The sequence below is a fragment of the Pseudochaenichthys georgianus genome, chromosome 15, assembly GCF_902827115.2.
Source record: "Pseudochaenichthys georgianus chromosome 15, fPseGeo1.2, whole genome shotgun sequence".
Classification (NCBI taxonomy): Eukaryota; Metazoa; Chordata; class Actinopteri; order Perciformes; family Channichthyidae; genus Pseudochaenichthys; species Pseudochaenichthys georgianus.
The window spans coordinates 21799920-21822407 of NC_047517.1; the positions used below are offsets into that span (position 1 = coordinate 21799920).

Genomic DNA, 22488 nt, shown 5'->3' on the forward strand with positions numbered 1-22488 from the left:
ATTTTAAAAGGCTTTGTTTTTCACCGAACAACAACTGCTGGCATATATTTTGATAGTCTCATTCAAATTTACTATATTTTTGTATTATGTGGACCACAATAGAAGGCATGGAAACTAAGCATCCAGGTTAATGTATGTTTAGAATCCACCAAAGGTCCAGGAGTTTGATTAAAAGACAAATAGTGAAACCTGTGTTCTCATTCATAACACTCCGTTCGATGTCTCACCATGGGATGCGCCTCATCGCGGAGCAAACAGAAGCATCAATCTCATTACGCCAATCCTGATTGGCTGGTGATCTTGACGTCAGCGTCAGGGGAAATCACCCCCTATAAGTAGCTTGCGCCACAACGCATGCGTCATTCAAACACCTCTTCTCGCTTCAGAGCACATCTCACAGTAGCCGGGCAAGCTTCACTGTCCACAGACTGAACCCAAATACCCATTTCGGTCGACGGGCGCTCGCCGGATACTCCTTCTGCTTCGCAGGAAGACAGTAGTACTAACGCTGTTAGTATTTAAAATCGACCTCGCCCTTCACTTCCCGGGAAAGTAAGGTAGGTCCGATTTTTTTAAGCTAGCAACACACCTGTTGCTAGCTCGCTCCCTCTCTACCGACACCACGGTAGCGAGGACGTTTTTTCTTTTCTCTTCTCCACGGAGGGGAAAAGGATTAAAAAGGAGCATACTGCCACACCAGTCAGTATTCTCCGGGAATAAAAGACCCACACTGTCCTTTTTCTCCGGATTAAGGACAAGGTGGTAATACCTTTTTCTCCCGTCCCACCTGTCGAGAGCGGGCCCTCTCCACGCCACGAGGCGACCAAGATGGACGCCCCTCTCCCTCACACCAGAGGAGTCAGGGACTCGGTGGCTCGACAGGTCCGTTCGTCCTGCCTCGGGCTGGAACACGCCCGAGGCGCGATCGACAACCCCGGCTCATGCGGACATTGTGTCCGCTTCACCATTAAGAGCCTCCGCCGACGGTTAGCAAGACAAGCTAGCCTGTCGGAACAGGACCCCCCCCATGTCCACGGACCCGCTGGCCGGCAGTCAAGACATGCGGGCGTCCGCCACAGAGAGTGAACCCCTCTCCGTGTCGGTCTGGGGCTCACTATCTGCTATGGCAATAGAACCGGAATCCCGCGCCATGGCAGGCCGGGACCCGGTGACGGCAAGACACGCGGGAACGGTTTCCCGCGCTCCACCAAGCTGGGGCTCCCGGTTAGACCTCACCATGGTCTCACCCGCGGAGGATGTCCTCGGGCTGGACTACGAGGAGGACGAAGAGGAGGACGTCTTGGCGTTCCTCCTGTCCGAATCGGATGAACAGGAAGAGGACACCTTCATGTCACCGGCTCAGGCTACAAAGCCTGAGGTAAGTGCTGCTCTCCCGGGCGATAGCGCACCAGCTTCGCCCGGTCTGAGCATGGACCTGCAGGCCGTGTGCAAACGTGCTGCGGTCAGACTCAACGTTCCGTGGCCTGAAATGGCCAAGGAGACCTCCAGGTCCCGCTACGAGGGGAAACACCTTCCCCAAGCAGGGGGCAAAAAGAGGCAACTCCTCCCGGTCTTCCCGGAAATGTTGGATGAAGTGTCGGTCTCGTGGAGAGACCGGCCCTTCAGCAACAAGGTCCCAATCCAGGGTGCCTCCTCCCTAGACTGCGACGGAATGGAGAAGCTCGGCCTGCTCCGCATGCCGCCCATGGAACCGCTGGTAGCGGCTCACCTTCTACAAAAGGTGGGCCCGTCACCAAGCAGGAACCCCACGCTGCCAGCAAAGTCGGACCGTTTTCAGTCAGCAATGACTGAAAAGTCCTACAAAGCTGCAGCGTTGTCCGCCAGGGCCCTGAATGTGTCCTCGCTGCTAACCGCCTACCAAGCGGAGCTCTGCGAGGACCTGTCGGGTAACCCGGGGGCAGCCACTCTGGACGAGATGGCAGCGGTCACGGACATTTGTCTCCGTGTCCAACGCTGCGCCGTCCAGGCCACGGGCAAGGTAATGGGGATCATGGTGGTGCAGGAAAGAGCGAGATGGCTCAACCTCACCACTCTCCCAGACCGGGAAAAGGAGGATGTGCTGGATATGCCCATCGTTCCCGAGGGAATTTTCGGCTCCGCTCTCGCCTCCATGCAAAGGAGGTGTGAGACAAAAAAGAGGGAGGACGAGGCACTCCACCTCTGCCTCCCTCGAAGGGTCCAGCCGCTGCTTTCGCAGCAGCAGTCCTCTGCCCAGGCTGCCTCGAACTCTGCTCGGTTTAAAGCACCGAAGACGCAGAGGCAGCAGCCCACCCCGAGTCCCCAGCCCAGGCTGGAGACAAGGGCAAGCTGGCCTAGAAATGCTCCGGTTCCGGCTGCAGCTCAGGCTCAGCCAACCCAGAATTTCGGCCAGCAGTTGAGGAAGAAGAAGCGAGCGGCGTGACAGCCCCTCCTTCTTCCCTCCGTGAATGTGTTCACGCCGCCTCGAGAGATGCCTAAACACCATCCTCAAGTCCGCACAAACACATGTCACACGTTGATTGATTCCTCTGTCATAAAACATTTGCCGCTGACGCATCCAGGCTTCAGGCCGAGGGTGCAGCTCAAAAAGATTAAAAGAAAATCAATAAAACCAATGGCTCTAAGGAGCATACAGCAGGAGAAACTAACGACATCTGCCTAGGTTTCTCAAAACATTTATACATTATCTGTTTTCACAAGCCCAGAGAGAGTCAACCCATATATAAGAAGGGTTTTATCTATAATGCCCGCCGAGCAGAGTTAGATTACGCAGACAAATGTCCTCGTAAAGCACCCACTCAACATGGGTCTCATAATAAAACTAAACCCTGCGCGCCACGGCGTGCGGAGAGTATTGCTTATTATGTAATGCGTAGTGGCACTACACCCGACTTTTCTAGTGCGGGACGCGCCTACGGGTGCTGTCCTTTCACGGAAGGTGGTCACCACGGACGCATGTCAGACAGGCTGATAGGGTATTTACGAAGGTCGCCCGGTGAGAGGTCTCTAGAGCAGAGACCTCCAGCGGGCGCACGTAAATCACCCGGAGCTTTTAGCGGTGTTCCCCACCCTAAAACGCTTCCTGCCTTCTCTCAGAGGACACCATGTCCTCGTGAGGACAGACAACACGATATCGTGGCTGAACCGCCAAGGGAGGTTGCGTTGTCTCCAGTCACACACACTGGCACACAAACTGATCCCTTGGAACGGCAGACGTCTCCTCTCTCTGAGAGCGACACAGGTACCGGGATTGATGCACCTCGGGACAGAACTACTGTCCAGAGGTGCACCACTCTATGCAGACTGGACTCCACATCCAACGATTGTGAGTCCGCTGTGGGTGCGTTACGGCGGAGCCGCGTTAAATCTGTTCGCATAAAGAAAAAATGCTCAATGACAGCTGTTCTCTTTAATGCACGATTTAAACGCACTGTTAGGCGGGGACGCACTCATACACGATTGACCTCCGGGTCCTCTGTACGCGTTCCCACCCCTGGCTCTGTTACCCCCAACTCTGGCCAGAGTGAAGGAGCAACGCCACACACTTACTCTGATGTTTCCGCCCTAGCCCGCAACGTACGGGCTGGCGGAGATATATCAGCTGTTGTGCGGGCAGCCATGGCAGCCCCCACCACACAGGGACAGATTGTCTCAGGCGCGGGGGGGGAGATCCGTCCCCCACGCCCAGAGCGCGTGGCACTATGGGCCTGACCCGTGAGTGGTACAATCTGAATACAGTGGGACTCCCTCAGAAGGTGATAAACACTATTCAGAGTGCGAGAGCTTCCTCCACCAGGTCTCTTTACGACTGTAAGTGGAGGGTGTTTGAGGAGTGGTGCCTTCAAGAAGGGCACATCTCTTTTCAATGTCCTGTCGGGGTGATTTTATCATTTCTACAGGACTTGATCGATAAACACAGAGCTTTCTCCACGATCAAGGTGTACCTGGCTGCTATTGCTGCATGCCATGTGGGCTTTGAGGGTAAGACGGCTAGCCAACATCCTTTGGTCTGCCGTTTTATGAAGGGAGCGCGCAGGCTCCTCCCTGTCTCCAGGTCGCTGGTGCCCTTATGGGACCTGGCAGTGGTTTTAAATGGGCTCAGAATGACCCCATTTGAACCCCTGGAAAGAGCTGACATGAAACATCTGTCACTCAAGACAGTGCTGTTACTGGCCCTGGCATCTGCCAAGCGGGTCAGCGATATCCATGCACTGTCTGTACATCCCTCATGCACTCAGTTTGCCCCAGGGCAAACGAGAGTGTTGTTGAAGCCCAACCCTGCCTTTACATCAAAGGTGGTTGGTTCGTGTACCCCAATTGACATTGAGGCATTTCCTCCGCCGCTGGTTTCCTCCGGGGAGCAGCAGCAGGATCTGTTGTGTCCAGTCCGGGCTTTACACACATATATGGACAGATCAAAGGAGCTTCGTCTTAATGACCAACTTTTCGTGTCCTGGGCTAACCCTCCCAAGGGCAAGCCTGTTACTAAGCAACGGCTCTCCCACTGGATTGTGGAGGCAATTGCTTTGGCCTATACGAGTCAGAATCTGCAAGCACCTTCGGGTCTGCGGGCTCACTCGACTCGGGGCCTGGCTACATCCTGGGCTTTGTTCAAGGGTGTTTCCATCCAAGACATCTGTGCAGCGGCGAGCTGGTCCTCGCCGCTCACTTTTGTCCGCTTTTACAGGCTAGACGTCTCCGCTCCAAGCGTGGCCCGAGCAGTGCTGGGCACCTTTTTGAGTCGGGACTCCACCTGTTAAATTCTGGTTGATCGGGGATCTTCGAGATAAGCTCGTCTGGCAATACGGGAGCTACAATATCCCATGGTGAGACATCGAACGGAGTGTTATGAATGAGAACTATAGGTTACTTACGTAACCCCAGGACTCAGAGTAACATGAAGTGAGATGTCTCACCAGACGGCCCTCCTTGCTATGGTGAAGCGAGAAGAGGTGCTTATTTTGAATGACGCATGCATTGTGGCGCAAGCTACTTATAGGGGGTGATTTCCCCTGACGCTGACGTCAAGATCACCAGCCAATCAGGATTGGCGTAATGAGATTGATGCTTCTGTTTGCTCTGCGATGAGGCGCATCCCATAGTGAGATATCTCACTTCATGTTACTCTCAGGCCTGGGGTTACGTAAGTAACCTATAGTTTCTTTACCTGGATGGCACAATTGTTTTTTATTTAAATGTTAACTTGCCAATTAGTATTTATAGACTTTAAGGAACATACCGGTAAATAATGATTGTCCAAAAAGTGTTTTGCTTGAATTTAATTTAAATGATTTTTAATTTATATTGATTTTCAACATCGCTGTTCCTCATCACTGATAAGACATTGCAGTACAAACATCTTATGAATCACCATATATCATATCATTGACATTTCATGAAAAAAGCCTACGACACTGCATAATTGAATTAATTCACAGCCATCAGTGAGGGTGGGCGTTTCTCAGATTTTAGTAGGACACATTTGTATAAGATTCTGCGGCACAGCATGGCATATTTTTAATATAATGACCTGTAGCAACCGCTGTGCAGATGATATCAATCATGGTGTTTGTGCTGTAGCATGAGGTTGCCGCTGTCAAGAAGGGACTTTCGCTACATGTCATTGCTGCGCTGTTATTGATGATAGGACTAGCAGAACTAGTAGAACTAGCAGCTGCTGAGGCAGCTGAGCACAAAACAAATCTCTCATCAAGCAACCTGCAATCCCCCAGCTCTTCTGCTCTCTTCAGCCGGGACAGAGCTCATTATTAAGTGTTTTATTTTACTTTAACAAGAAAGTGAGCCTGTCCAATCACATCTCTCTCTTTCCAATTCCAGCAGCTCACTGCCTGAATCCTATACAGCATCTTATTAAAGGAATGTTTGCAGCCTAATTATTGTTTCGGGTGAAGTGGGGCTCAAGCTGTTGGAGGCTTTTCTTAAAGCAACATTTGTGGAAATAAGTTTTTCCCTTTGTGTAGAGAAGTATTACAAGTACAATTTATTCTACTCTAGTATCTGTATGCAAACAGTTAATCTACTGCCAATTAGTTGCAGGCCGTGGAAATGGCTATAAATATACACACACATTTATTTATTTATATATTAATTTATGCATTTATTTATGCTTACCAACACATATCAACGTCGGAGTGATTTAAAGACTGCAGGTCGTCTGTATTCCTTGTCAAGAGGTCAAGAGACATCTAACCCCAGTATATTTGCTGTAATGAAACTTGCATTGATTATACAAATCAGTTATCTAGTGCTTATTGCTGTTGTTGGTAGGCTGGTTTCTTAGTATTTTTTGGACAGGGCCAAAGTAGCTGTTCTCCCTGGTTTTCAGCCTTTATGCAACGCCTACTCTTAAACAATAATTAGGCCGCTGAACATTCCTTTAGTAAGGCCCTTGAGGACTCAGATAATGAGCCCCTGAAAAAGAAAAGGATTGTTTGGCGAACACTTGCTTATTAAATATGGTCAGTACATGTTCCTAGGATTTTCTATTCATACAGGAAAAAGGGGCATTTGGCACAGTAATATTTGAAATATGCCATATGTTATCAGTCAAAAATAGCTCTTTGTGAAAAGGGTTATCCGATACAAATTCAACTAATTAAAACGTTTTTTTACCTCTTTTCCTTTTTTTCAGGAACGAACTGTGAGACTGAGATCAACGAGTGTGACTCTAGTCCCTGTCAGCACAATGGCACATTCTCTGACTTGTTAGGACACCACCAATGCCTATGTCCTGCAGGTAGGTTGAGCAGTTCTCAAAATGAGGGTTTTGTAATGACAATTAAGTGATATCTGTATCAGCTGTGATGGCAGGCCGTGCTGCAGACCTTGGGTGTTACTATTTCAAGGATGCTACATCATCGAGTCCCGCCGAAGGAATGTCCAGGATCCTTGGAATTCTACCGAGGCCGGCGTCCTTCGTTGCGGGAAATGTCAAGGCTGCACATGTGTATCCTCCGCGGTCTTAAAATTCCCACAATGCTTTGCGCACGGACGCATTTCCAAAATCTTTGGTGGAAATCGCACTCCATTTAAGGCGGGCCTCGCATATGACACGCCTGCACACCTGTTCCACCATTCTTCTTTTTCCGAGGCTAGGAAGGATTCTTGCCTCGCTTCTGAAGGACCTGACTCGGAAGACATGTCCTACCAAGGAAGCGTCCTTGTGTGCAGTGGATATGGCCTTAGCCATCTCAGAGTACTAAACTAACAACTATTAGTCCTTGCCAGCGGGGACCCTAGGCTGTACTTCCTGCCTGAAGAAGTTAAGATAGAGAAGTCAGCATGATTGAATTCCTTATGTGAATCACACTTCTTACTTTTACCCTTTTTAATTAAAAACCTTTTTCTATTCTTGGGTTATTTTTCCATAGCCTCCACAAAATAAGATATATTTTGCCCAATTTTTTTTTTTTAAACATTTATTAGAAGAGTGTTGCATTTTTCAAAGAGCAACACATAACATGTTGATCCAAATGATAGGGCAGATAAACAAACTATTAACCAATTTACTTTCTTTAATGTTTTGGATATGATATTTGTGCTGCATTCATGTGGTGGGGGAATAATCAAACAGATTTGTTTCCCAATGAAAATGCATGTGAACGCCCTCTCACATTGGCTTGTTTACATGCTTTTAGCAACAACTTTTTTCCATAGTCAGAAGAACATCTTCCTATGACATTCTAGTAAAAGGAATATATTAAATCTAACACATTTTCATTAAAGCCTATACATTTATTTTTATTTTAAAACCACAAGTTGAATAAAACCCATTATGAAAGGTCTCTCACTGGTCTCAACATGCTCTATTGTGCCTTTCAGAGGCAGCAAGCCAGAGCCAGGGACTTTGTCACATTATTCACAGTATCAGTGTACAGCCTTGGCCTGTGATGAACAGCGGAGAAAAAATCACCACGCTCATTGCCAAAACTCTATAATGCAACCAAATTGTGCAAATATATTAAAGGGAGTGTCATAATATTATATTATGACACTCCCATTAATAACACTTTCCTGTAATTGCTTACCGAGTCTGAATTTACATTCACTGAACGTTAACTGATGGACCACTCGGGAGTTTGGTATTGCTGGCAGGGCACAGTTAGTTTGTCTGGCAGTTGCTCTTGCCCACTTTCCTGGAACATTTCACTGCAGTGTGGGCACAGCGTCTTAGTGGCCAAATGAAGTTATTCTCACAAGATTCTGAAGCTGTTATTTTTAGCCGTTCTCAGGAAAAGTTTTTTGGCTCTTTAGGGAAATGTAACATTTTGTTTGTTCACTCTTGTTAAATCAAACATTAAAGGACAATATCAGTGTTAATGACACATGGGTTGAAGAGGCTGTTCGCCTCATCAGCTGCTGATGCAAGCCACATTAGAGTCTCTATTTGAGGTGACATTCAGAGGTGGCTTGGTATTTTCATCAGCTGATGAATTGTGTCAGCCCTTGAAGTGTCTGGGGCGCAATTCTCCATAGTTCCAAAGATTGTGAATGATAGCTCAAGGAGTCAACCATGCATCAATGTATCTGCCTGCTCACGGTTGTGAGGGCATGGATGCTCTTGCATCGGGCAAGACGTAGGGCACTCCCTGGACAGATTGCCAGTCGATCTCAGGGCAAAAACACAGACAGAAAAACAAAGTCATTCCTACAGGGAATCACGAGTTTCCAGATCACTTCACTGACATAGGGAGGAAACCTTTTCCGACACAGGGAGAACTTGCTAACTATTTTGAAGGCCTTCAATTTTAAAGACAGCAATGCAACAATATCATGGAAACCTCACGTCATAAGCACTTGTTATGATAAAAGTCCTTCTTTAAAGGCAATGGGGAATTTTCTGTAAAAAACATCACAAAAAGCTTACATCACCGGTTAGCAATTGTTATCTTCATCTTTGAGAAAGCTGTGGCTGTGAGGTAGAGTGGTCTAATCGGAAGGTCGGGGGGTTCAATTCCCAGCCCCTGCAGTCAACATGACAATTTATCCCCAGGGAATAAACTTAACCCCAAATTGCTCCCAATGGCATAGCCAACAGTGTGTAAATGATAGCCCACCTCAGCAGGTGGCACCGTGTGTGGCAGCCTCTGTGTGAAAGGGTGTAATTGGGTTATTGTTGACTCGTATATGGAAAAGCACTTAAAAGCCTCGCAAAGACTATATATATATGCATATATGCAATATAAATGCATTCCATTTCCTTCTGATCAGTGTTACAAATAAATACATTTTTAAATTTGGATGTTACAATTTATACGAATACATCACATGACTTTCCCTTGTGCTTTTTGGGTGAGCGCCTATGTGTTAATCTGGCTGTGATGTTCGAGGAATGACGCTTTGGCTGATAGCTATGTCATTCAGGTTATTGAATTGGAACCTCCCATCACAGATGTCAAGTTGAATTAGACTCCAGACGGCTCAACAGTCATTATGTGCCGCCCCCATTACACCTGCTCAGTGCACATATGAGGACTGTTCCCATACACATTGGCCTGTCACTTTATTTAGCAACATACATTTTACTACAGGAATTATTAATCCCCTTATTCAAGCATCACAATGTAGGTTTCTTAGTTTCATTTCGGTAATCTTCAGGTAACCATGTTTTGGTATTTATGGCCCATTGGTGTTATGCCACCTGCCTAGATTTGCAGATAATAGCCATATTAGTTGGAGCTTATGTAATGCATTCAGCGTAATATAAATACCCAGAGAGAAAGGTGAAGCTTCACAATAGATGGCAGCGTACACCGTCACTACAGCTTTGTAATCCACCTGTGTTGCTCTCCTTGGCCGAGCTCCAATACATCTTTGGCGTAAAACATCAAGTCGGTCTTCTGGCGCTTTTTTTGATTTTCAGTTACTGTGCTCATACTAGATTTATTTTCACATTACACATGTTCCTACAATGACTGTATTCACCCTCTTACTATTAATATCAACAGTAAGCCTAAAACGATAATGCAGCGAGTATAAAGTGTTGTTTGACTACTGAGTTGACACTGATATTTGCTCTTAAACACGGGATAGATATTTTTCAGACACGACCATCGGTTGCTCTTTTTAGCTGCCTCTGAAGACGTCTATGCAGCCAGCCGTAATCCCTGATCATGAATCCCTAACTCACTAAGTAAACTGCTACTAGATGTGGCCACAGATCCATGGTAACAAAATTCCTCAGGGCACGTCCTGGCTTTCCAGGCTTGCTACTAAATCCCATATGTTATCTCAGCAAACCTAAGCCTCTTCCGCTCATATGCCTCATCTGCTTCATCTTCTCAGGGTGAAGTAAGTTGTACAATAAAGACAATTGTCTGGTGAGTGCCGGACCCCAGTACCGAGCAAAGTCTTAAAATGTGTGGAATTATTTGTTTTTGGCCACTTTCTTTTTTTCCAAGCACTACCTCCCCTTGAATATATTACCAACTCAATGTTGAATGCACACACTACAATCTCCTAAAGCTTACATATTTAGGATATGTTAGTTTAGGTATCCATTTAACTATTTCAAATCAAACCACCTTTCATAAAAACTGTCTGTTTTTTAACTAACCCTTTTTTAAATCTGATAATGGTTACATAATGAGTCTAAAATGAAAGAGCTCAAGGAGCAGGTTTGATTAAATAATAAGGTGACGTATCATGAAAAACAGACTTTTCTGTGCTTGTGCACATGATTTAATTATCTGGAGTGCCTACCAACCCACAAGCTTTTTAAAAAAAAAAGACACCCAATTCAGTTTTTGTGGGTCGCCTAGGTCAGAAAACATGGGATACAACAAACCATTCATACCTGGCATGTTCATTTTAATACATCATCCTTCATCTGATTATCTCCGTCTGGAGATCTCTATTTTAGCTTATTTTAGGAGAAGGGCCATAAAGAGATTGACACAGGGTAAATACAGGTTTATCAGACGGACAAAATATATTTCTTTACAAAAGAAGTACAAGTATGAAACCGAAATTGGGCATAATATGTGCTCTTTAACTATATTTAATTAAGGCTTAAGTTATTTACAAAATCAGGGAAGCACTCTACCTCATCCAATATGCTTCAAAACAGGATCAATCAAAAATGTGCTTTTTTATCAGACATACACAAGGCCTGAACTGGTAGAGTGACATTAATAAGAAATGGTGTGCAGTGGGTCTAGTCAAGTATTACATGAGTCACATTTACTGTTATTCATTTTTTTTATTTCAGGATTTCTGGGAAGAAACTGTGAAGTTGACATAGATGCCTGTTCCCTACCCAACATCACATGTCCACCAAAGACAGAGTGTTTGGATCTCCCAGGTGGCCTTGAATATACCTGCCGCGTTCCCTGCCCTCAAACCCTTCAAGTGGGTAAAACATGTTAACGGTCTATTTGTCCTCATTTGCTGTTTTGTTGAGTGTTCCTCTTAAGTTCTGTACATGTTTAAAGAGCTCCCAAATGTTCTGTTTATATCTCTTGCAGCAATGTCATTGTATTCTCAACAGCAGTGCAGCAAACAGCAGGGAACCATGACAAGCAAAATAATGATGACTTTTTATGTAATTTGTATTAAAAGGACTTGCGGCACTCTCTTTGATGATTTGTGTCACAAAAGAACACATAACGCACATGATAGAACGATCACATTAATGTCTGGTCAGGGTCATCTTAAATGATGGACTCATTTTTAGGTGAGCAGTTAGGCCCTTTGGCCTAAGAACTTAATCCAATGGATTGAATATAAATGCAGAAAGCTCTGTCTTTTACTGCTAACTTTAAGAAAGTAGGAATACTTATAGTTATTTAGAGTAACCTTCAAAATAACTGCAAACTGTGAGTCAGAACTCAGAAATAACATTGAGGACTTCAGTGCGAAGGTATCCAAAATGATTTCAGTATCTTATTTCTAAAGTGTGGTATAAGCCTTTGTTATACACAGGGATATAAATAAGCATAACTCCCATAGGAAGATTGACAGCAAAGGCAATAATCCATAAACACAGCAATCAGCTGGTGCTGAAGCTGTACAGTATGTTGGTGTGGAAAAAGAGCTGTATTAAATGATTGACTAATGAGTGAGTTCCCTGCTTTCTTGTGACTTGTATTCATGCATTTGACATGTTGTTGTGTCAAACATAACAGAACCAAAACACAAAGTTAACCAAACGATGCTGACCAAACACTGACTCTAATTACGAAAATACTGGTTATAGGGTTGAACAAAATATGTATTCCCAGTACTGTATATTGAAGATTTCTTAGGTTCTTTTTACTTTTGAATGTTGTAGCACATCCTCCAGATTTGTTAAGCAGTCATGGTGGAAGCAGACAAAGCTGGAATTGTGTGATTGTCAGGGCTTCTGCTTTTGGCATGCAGCAGGCGAGCACATCTACAGGACTGAAAAGGCCTCTGCCACCTGACGCCGATGTGTGCCACTGGAGATTTGCAATGTCTGTATTTTTGAATGCTTGGTTTCTTTAGGTATAGATGAATCGACCCTCTGCAGTTAAAAAAAGCTTTTTGAAAAAAACAGATGAGCCTCTTCAGATGACAGATGGAGATGATCACTCACCGTGGAGAAAGCCTTGTGTTGGCCCCCGTACAGAAATGCCATGATGTCTGCATTATCCTCCTTCCCATAAGCCAGCTCTTCTCAGCCCCTTTGTTTCCCCTCCACTATATATATACACACATGTAGCAGCAAGAAGGCGTATCTGTTTTGTTATTGAAAACTCTTGGGAGGTTTAGCCCTCAATGACCATTGATCTTGTCTTGTAAGACATGATGTAGACGCTACATGGAATACTGAGTGTACCCAGTATAAAGCATTGATCAGTATTCATGAGTGTGTCATGTGGCTGTAATGGAGCTCATTTTCAGGCAGCCAGGAGCAAGAAACGATTAGGGCTTGCATTGTAAACTAATGGTTATATTTTTGAACAGCACTGCAATCTAAAATATCACCATAAAAGATGAAGTCATTTAATATTTTCATCATTTTTCACAACACGTCTCTTAACAGCTCTCCCTTCTATCAACAGCCTTGTGCCAACGGAGGACGCTGTTTGTTGAATGATGCCAGAAGCTACACCTGCATCTGTACACCTGGTTGGTCGGGTCAAAACTGCCGTATCAATGTCAATGATTGTGTTCAACACTGGTGTCGAAATGGAGCCACTTGTGTGGATGTGATTGATGGTTACAGGTAGGTGAGTGTACAAATCTCGATTGTCTCAAGGCCATTCAGACACAAGAATATCAATGATTGTAAAAAGCTGTGACATTTACTGTTTTCTTCCTTCTGGGTTGAAATAACTCCTCTACCTCTACAGTGTTAAGACATGCTCTTTAATCTGTTGCTAGCTGCCTTTGTCCCAGAGGGTACGCCGGCGTCTACTGTGAAGAGGACATTGATTACTGTGTTGGCCATCGATGCTCGGAACATGGCGTTTGCCTAGACCAGCAGTATAACTTTACCTGCCGCTGCATGCTTGGATTTGAAGGGTCGCTCTGTGAACTGGACATAAATGAGTGCAACAGCTTCCCCTGTGCAGGCGGCGCCACCTGTGTGGACCTGATCAGTGATTATCGGTGCCACTGTCCCCCAGGGTTTGAGGGTATGAGACCGTATGATTGGGAATGAACGAGAGAACATTTGTTGCCATTTAACGCCTTCACAGGAATAAGAAGTTTTAGAGACATATTTGTATACAGTTTGAGAGAAATATATATTCAAAATGCAGGTTTATCACAATTGTCTTGCCATTGTTGGCCATAAGGTAGAGCTTCTCCATTGATGTTTGATATGTATAAGTGGTCAGGGGAAATATCCACGTTGAAAATTTGAATTATATTATTGTTGGCACATGTAAAAAGAAAAGTCCCTTCTATATTATCTCATTATGCCAAATCAAAATCAAGTAAATTGTTAAAACAATACAAGAGTTGTGAGTAAGTCTGACTATAACTTAGACATTTGGCACATTGTCGATTGTTAATATTACCAATCTTGTGTGTTGAAAATGTCCACATTGAAAAGTGGTGCAGTAAGGTTTAAGCAGTTAAATGAATTATTATTGGCTGCCATAACGATCTGGCTGTGCATCCGAGCGTGTGCAGTACAGTATATTTAGTCTGGAGTTACAGTCAGCAGCTACCTTGATTATGTGAGTATCTTACAGTATATCATTAACACAGCACAAGCCAGTGTCTGGGGGTCCTGTTGGAAAAGGTACAATTACCTTTGGTGTAGACAGCTGTGCACATCAATGAGGAGAGCCTGAGGACGTCAGGCTGTTTGTTCTCTATGAGCACTCCAGCTCACAGAGAACTAAGAGGTCTGAAATATCGCCAGAGGCCAGGATAGCGAAGCATTACATTTGTTGGTAAAATCAAGAATCAATTCCCTATCTAATACTGGCCTAGAGGGTAATAAAATTGAGGTTACACCGTTTCTGCATACATACAAGCTGCAACATGCTGAACGCATAATCATTCAATCACATTTTGAGCCAATGGAATCAGAGGCAATCAGCTGCCCCATGAAATAAAACCCTTTCACCAATAAACCATATGCCGGTCCTTGTTTAGAAAATAAACAGAAATTGAACTGCATATGTTCTGAATGTGTTTAGAAATATTATTCACATACTAGAGCTTAACGACTCAATAATAATGAAATTACCACAGTGACAGAAAAACGTATTGGCTGAAACAAATTTTAAACTGTAGTTCCTGTGACATTAGAGTTTATTGTTTCTCTCCTCGTCCTGCAGGAAGGACCTGCTCAGATAATGTAAATGACTGCTGGTCGCAGCCTTGTCTGAATGGAGGCTTGTGCAAGGATCTAGTAAACGACTATATTTGTCACTGTCCTGTTGGTAAGTGCCTAATACTTGTCTATTTTGAGCATTTTTTTACATAAATATCATGCTAATCATTTGTACAATATATTGTATATTTGTATGGTAGCAGTTGTTTATTTTTCATGTACATATGTATGTTATGGTTCAAGGTTTTCTCCTATAAAATAGCAAAGGCAAGAAGGATGAGTTACACCATTTTGAATGAAGGCTAAATAATAGTTTAAAAAATAATATGAAAAGGCCCTCTAAGAAGCTAATGGAAGTAGTACATCTCTATTATTGGTTGAGGTGATTTATTCTCATTCAATTGTTTTGATTCAAGGTTAAATTTGACCAGGAAGAAAACAACTCTGTTTTCAATGTTGCCAAGTATTAATGCATGTTAATGTCTTCAAATTAGACTGAGATCACAGAATTGCCCTTTCATCAAGTGACACCCTGATTCACATATTTCTATAAGCTTAAAATGTTTTTCAGAAAAGGATCCATAATCAGTCCATAATAGAGGGTGGTGTTGCCTTTCTCAGTTTGCAGCTGATTTTACTCTGCCCTCTGGTAATAAAATACTTAATCACTACTTGATTGCACAAGTCAGAATGCCACAGTTCAATGTCACATTCAATAGTAAACAGCCAGAATCCACACAACATGATGTACAGGCAAGTATTTCACATATACATCCACAAAACATAGGTGTGGACCAGACACAAAACACACTCTGGGACTGGGAACTAGTTCTGTTTTGCTAGTTATTCTCTCAATATATTCCACAAAGATGCAAGAAATGGACATTTTAATGCTGGAAAGCTTTTATATTTGTAGTATTTTGAAAGTCTCCCCTCATATTTAAGTTGTTTAAATGTGATGTAGTGAAACAATATCTCTGCTGTTGGGTTTTCACGGTGCATCTTGTTTTAGGTATCTTTCCCTTAGGGAAGTTGCCTGTTATTTTACGGGACAATAAATCAGAACAACATGTGGGTGAAGTCATTTAAACATTTACAGCCTTGAAACATGTGCAGCACCTGTTTCATGGTGTGTTTTTACAACATTATGGACACAGCAAATGCATCACTGTAAATAATATGCTCTTATTAGTTTTTCTGCCCTATGCTCAAATTCGATTTGGGCCAAAACAGAACACCAATGTGTCAGTAAAGCTTCCATTACTGCTTTGTTTTCATTGACAGATTTATAGACGGGTGTTTTTCATTTTATCTTTTCAAAAATTCAATTAGATACATGGTCTGTCAGGTTTGTTTGCTTCGGCCTACAAAAACACATACAAAAAGAAGCAACTCTGGGCTGTAACTATTCTCCCATCCTGAGTTCTGACCTGTTCACCCGACCACAGTTCACTGTTTGCATCTACAGTACAGTATCTCTTTGCAGTTTTTTTAGGGATCTTTCAGCCAATGTGTTGTCTTGGTAACAAAAAAATACAAATATTTAATCTGCACCTGGATTTACATCAAAACACGCAATCACTGTAGTGATGGGCATTATGCTAATGTTTCTTCGCAGCTATGTTATTTGGAAAATGCGTCAGACTCGTGACCGTGAAGTTAACACCATTTAAATTCGTAATTTTGCAGTGACACTTACAATGTGCATGTCATCTAAACTTAGTGACAATTTAAAATCACATTTCGTAATTATGACATTATTCAACTGCTACAGGGACACACAGTTTAGAGCCAACACAAGGCAAAAATAGATTGGTGTTTGTCACCTGAATTTGGCTAATCCAAATCCTTTATGAACCAAACGTATTCATTTTGCCTTAACTATATAATCCAGGGGAATGTGATGCTGCTTTAAAATAAGGGAGCATGTTGCAATTCTCTGTTTCAACCAATACTGAAAACTAATAATTCTCTAAATGATCTATCAACTTTGTGAGAGAAACTTCTGATCCGCAATGTGATGAAAGAAATGGAAGCTGGAATCTGCTTTAAATCAAACACCTGAGTTTATTGAGAGTCACGGCCGGGAGCGTTTACAAGATATCGACACAACTTGCATCATACAGATACCTAGTCAACACTGCCCATTACAGAGCAGAACAGCGCAATTCTACACAGAGAATATAGGAGTGGCCTATATTCGCGCTCTTTCCATCCTAATCGATATCACACATGTTAAACACAAAGGACTGGTCTGTTAAAACCATCTGCGCATTAGCCTCACTCCCCCACAGGAAGGCAGGGCCTTTTGGCCTTTTGCCCTGTGTAAATTACAAACAGGACACATAGGGAAAACACTAAAATGCACAGATCTCATTAAAATATTTTCTTCACAGATCCTCCCTTTTATCAATTTATTGATAACCAATTAACATTAGTCTAAGAATATTTCAGTCAATACTTAAATCAAATAAAACGTCCTCAGAGTTGTGTGGATTCTCATTACATTAATTACATCAAAAGCAGAATAAGATTGAAACAGTCAATCACAATGGTTGATACAGACAACCATAATAGAAAAATCATCTCTCTTCAGTGTTTGATTTCTTTTTGTCAAAAGCACAATAATAACACACATGTAATACAAAAATATAATAGTAAAATATATGTTTCAAAACAAGATCTTTTATCATTTATCACTCAGTGAATCTCATTCATCAAACACAAATTCAAAATCAGCTTACATCTTAAAGATTTACTTCAAGGCAATTACTTACTTATTAAAACACAATTAGAATGTAGGATTATAAGAAATCCAATTGAGGTATAAAATCAGAATCATAAGGAATCCAGTTAAGATTCACAGTTAAGGTATACATTCACAGTGATGAATCGATCAATCTGTAATCTGTAAAGGTACAGTGTCCTCAATCTTTAACATTACTTTACGTTTACTTCAATACACTTATTCAAGAGTAAGGCACTTACTACATACATTTTATTCAAATACAGTTGTTCAAAATCTGAAAAGGAAAAGTCAGACATTTTATTGTAACAACCTGAGGAAGGAAAAATCAAAACATCTATTCTTTATTCTGAGTGTCAACTTTAATCAATTTATCAATCCCTGAAAGGAGGTACCCATGGTACAGGAACTGCCATGGAGACCCATGGGTCTGGGAGGTCGGCGTCGTACATCAACATTGTGTCATTTACAGTAGAATACCCCACTAGCCTCTGTGGGGCCTGGAGGGCAGTCTTGGCAACCCTGCGTATGGCTAATTTAACTAAAGTGATCAAACAAATCACTAGGATTAGCACAACCAAGATAAACACTGCAACAGTAACAACAAATGTAACCAACCACGCTCCCCAGGATCCAAGGGTTCCACTTAAATCCCCAAATGTAAACCCATGAGTTTCATGCAATTCTTTTATCCCGTTAGCCGTATCATGAATCATATCCATAACTTCCGGTGTGGCGTCAGAGACAAAGGAACAGCACTCCACACCAATTACTTTACATGCGCCCCCCTGGGCAGCTAAGAGGAGGTCCAGCGCCATGCGATTCTGTAGTGCTACTGTCCTAACTTCTTGCAATTCTTTATGTTCAGCTAACATTGCTGTGTTTGATACATTTAGATGATTTTCCACTACTTTGGATAATGCCATGATTTCCTGCTGACTGCTAACATAAATGCCGTACCAAGGCAAAAATAGGCTCGCTATCTGTTGTCCTTTTGTAATGGACCTGCTGTTCCTGTGTAGAGAGGGAAGTATCGCTGCAATCTCATTTGCCTCTACTTTATGGATTAAAGGAATTAGGTAGGCTAGATAGCAGGTGCCATAAAAAACGTCATACGGCACGCAGCCATAAGCCCGGTCGCCACAAACTAAGTAAACTCTCTGTGGGAGGGGAATTCTGGCTAATTTTACCCTCACTATGGTATTACAGTCGCTGTGTCCCACATCTGGAGAGGTGTGAGATCCTGCTTCATTCTGGAAACAGATGGACACATTCTTCCATTCATGTACTACAATTGGGGGAACATATATTGAACAGTCACGTGTAGGGGGATTGCCTAGGGGTATTGGTTGCGTACAATCATGTATTTTAACCTCAACGGAGTCCACTGTTCTGGAGCCAAACCAGGGTACCACTGTCACTAAAGCTTCAGCTAATAAAGATGCCATGTGTGGTTGTTTTGTGCATGTTGGACTTGTGGAATTAATCGAACAATTTATTTGTACCAGAGCTAACTGGAATCTGTATTCAAAAGCTAGGTCAATGTATTTCTTCACATATATTAGTTTTAAAAACATCAATCGTTTGAAACCGTCAGGCAGGTAATTTGTATTTACTGTCTCAACAATGAGAGAGACCAGACCCTCGTACTGTAATGGTTTATCAGAGTCTGTTGGGTATGAAGGAGTGTAGCAGTCCTCAGCCTCATCCATAATCCTGGAGTCAATATCGTTCCAGCTGATTAATTTATAGTCCGCTTTTGTGAAAGGAATTGGGCTAAACATGGGAGAATGCATGGATTCTGGCATATTTTGGCACAGCCAACAGTTGCTAATATTACGTTCATGTGCGTAGTCTAACATTAAACTTACTGCAGAATTAGTTTTAGTTCGTTTAAAAGGAGTGATTAAGGCCTTTTTTGAAAAATCTACATCACCTCCTGAGTGTTTAAGTGGAGTGGATAGAACATTTGTTTTTCTATCTGGTCCAGACAGTTTGCATGCAGTAGCACCTGGATTGGGAACCTGGTAATCTGGTTTCCTCACTCTACATGTTGCTTTATCCTTTATCAGTGTCTTAACCTGTTCTCTAGTACTACACCACAGTTCTGGGGGCATGTCTTCAATGGTGTCGAGTGCTATTCTCACCCCCTCCGACGCCACCCCGTCCGCACAGTACTGGTCCATTGGATATATCTCCCACGTTGAGTGAACTAAGGACACATAAAATATAATAATACAGTTAGATGGATCACATATTAAAGCTGGACAGTTAAAATAAATAGTCTCTGATTTATGATCAGGGAGGGAGACAATCCTCCTGATTCTTCCTCCTTTTCTTTCTCGTTGTGTCTCTTGCACCATACTGAATGTCTGTGTGGTGATTGGATACAACCTGTCCTTGTCGCTAGGCACTGATTTGCCCGTTGGTATCGTTTTGCCCTCAGGGTCTGGGCCCTGAGTGGTCAAGTCGTCTGCGCTCGTAGATAAGAGCACCTTATTTTCTTCCTCAGACGGGCGAGATCCCTCGCCACCTGTCGTTAGGATTTCCACAGCTCCATCTAGCAGGGCGTCCTTGGCCAGGTACAGAAGACCCAGCATGACGATGATGATGACTGCCTTCACACGCCAGCATCCGGTAGAGGGGAGAGACGACATCTTGTAGCGTGAATCCACTCCGGTCTCCCTTGTACTCTTAGGGCTGTTCTGGTCACTATTAACACCTGGAAAGGACCTTTCCACCTGGGAGACAGAGCATCTTTTTCAAGAGATTTGATTAGTACATTATCACCAATCTGAAAGGGGTGCGTGGGCTCCTCTCACGGCTGGGGGAGCCTGTCAACCTGCTTGTGAAACTTTCTCAACATGTCAGTTAGATATTTGACATAGTTAGTCATGTAATCATCTGTCCACAAAAGAGTGAGTTTGTGGGGTGTTACTGGGGGGCTAGATCCTGCGAACATTACCCTTCCCATCAATACCTCGTGTGGGCTAAGCCCTGTCGTTGCATTTGGTGAACTTCTGATGGAGCACAGAACTAGCGGCAGCGCGTCTACCCATTTTAGTCCTGTGGTCAACATTGTTTTAGTGAGTTTCTCCTTTATAGTCAAGTTCATTCTCTCAACCTGGCCTGAGCTCTGTGGGTGATAGGGAACATGCAATTGCCATTTGAACCCTAACACTGTAGCTAGACTCTGGGTTATCTTAGAAACGAATGCTGGACCTCTGTCACTGTTAATTCCTGTGGGCACACCAAATCTAGGAATAACATCTTTGAGAAGACACTTCACAACTGTTCTAGCGTCTTCTTTTCTGGTAGGGTAGGCCTCTACCCATTTGGAGAACTGGCACACTATTACCAAAAGATATTTGAATCCTTGGCATGGTGGCATATGTGAAAAGTCAATTTGCATATTTACAAAGGGCCCCGAGGGGGGCGGTAAGTGTTCATGCTGAATTTGACCACTTCTTCGTCTTGTCTGCTGGCATACCATGCATCTATCTACAAGGGTCTGTGTAGCTAGTGTAATGCCTGGAGCAAACCATTGGGACTTTATAATCCCATTCATCCCTCCTTTTCCTACATGTGATTTGCCATGTGCAACATGTGCCAAAACATGAAGGAACGAACGTGGACAGACCATCCGTCCGTCTGGGTGGAGCCACAAGCTGGACTCAGCGTCAAGTGTACAACCTCGTCTTAGCCATACATCTTTCTCCCTAACATCAGCGTGGGCTTGCATGTCCGCGACATCATTAAAGGAAGGCAAACAAATGGGCTCTGCGGATTGTGTCAAGGGGCATTGGAGCACCATAGAAGACCAGGAAACTGCTGCTTGTTTAGCCGCGGTGTCGGCTAACGCATTTCCACGCGAAATAGGATCATCAGAATTTGTGTGAGCAGCACACTTAACTACTGCTAGCTGTGTAGGGAGCATGATAGCGTCTAATAGCTGAGCTACTAACGCATGATGTTGAATAGGCTTACCGGCCGATGTTAAGAAACCGCGCATTTTCCACAAGACACCAAAATCATGGCACACACCAAATGCATACCTGGAGTCTGTGAAAATGGTTGCAACTCTATCTTTAGCCAAAATACACGCCCTCAGCAGAGCATACAACTCTGCGGCCTGAGCCGACGTGCCATTTGGCAAGGCCCGGCTTTCTAAAACTTCCCAGTCATTTACAACAGCATAGCCTGCCAAGTGTACTGTGTCAGACGGCCTGCTCGCAGACCCGTCTGTGTATAGAATCATATCTGAATTAGGGATAGGAGTTTGCAACATATCAGTTCTGGGGGAAGAAGACATGTCAATCGTTGTGACACAGTCATGTGACAGCATGTCTTTCTTTGTGCGGGGTGGTGCCACTTTGTTCAAAAGGCAAATCCTTGCTGGCGAGAGGAGTCGGTGTCCATCCCTCAGAATGTGACCCAGGTATGTGACCTCAGTCTGGCAGTACTCCAGAATGGAGTTGATGCGACATGCGTCCATGTTGGGAGAAGCTAACAACAGGTCATCTGCGTACTGAAGCAAGGTACTACCTCCTGTAAGGACCAAAGTGTCCAGATCTCTCTTAACCGCTGCAGTGTACACAGTAGGCGACTCTACATACCCCTGTGGGAGGCGCGTGTATGTGATTTGTTTACCTTTAAAAGTAAATGCAAACAGATACTGGCTGTCTGGATGCAGAGGAACAGAGAAAAATGCTGAACACAAATCAATTACTGTGTAACATTTCGAATCTGACGGTATTGATGCAAGAATTTAATTAGTGTCAGGCACTATAGGAGCTGTTGGAATGACAATAGCGTTAATAGCTTGCAAATCTTGGACAAAACGCCACTCATCAGGGCGATTGTGTTTAGGTATGGGCAGAATCGGAGTATTACACGGGCTGGACGTATAGATTAATACGCCTTGATCGAGCAGAGATTGGATGACTCCTTCAATTCCCAAAATGTC

At 43.6% G+C, this 22488-nt stretch overlaps 1 protein-coding gene across 1 annotated transcript in view; it reads left to right on the plus strand.

The window, feature by feature from the left end:
- Nucleotides 1–22488, plus strand: part of eys (eyes shut homolog) — a 275597-nt gene that overhangs the window by 70914 nt on the left and 182195 nt on the right. The window contains 5 exon segments of the mRNA XM_034100069.1: nt 6653–6757; nt 11231–11370; nt 13047–13210; nt 13369–13622; nt 14781–14885. Of these exon segments, the coding sequence (XP_033955960.1) occupies nt 6653–6757; nt 11231–11370; nt 13047–13210; nt 13369–13622; nt 14781–14885 (768 nt within the window).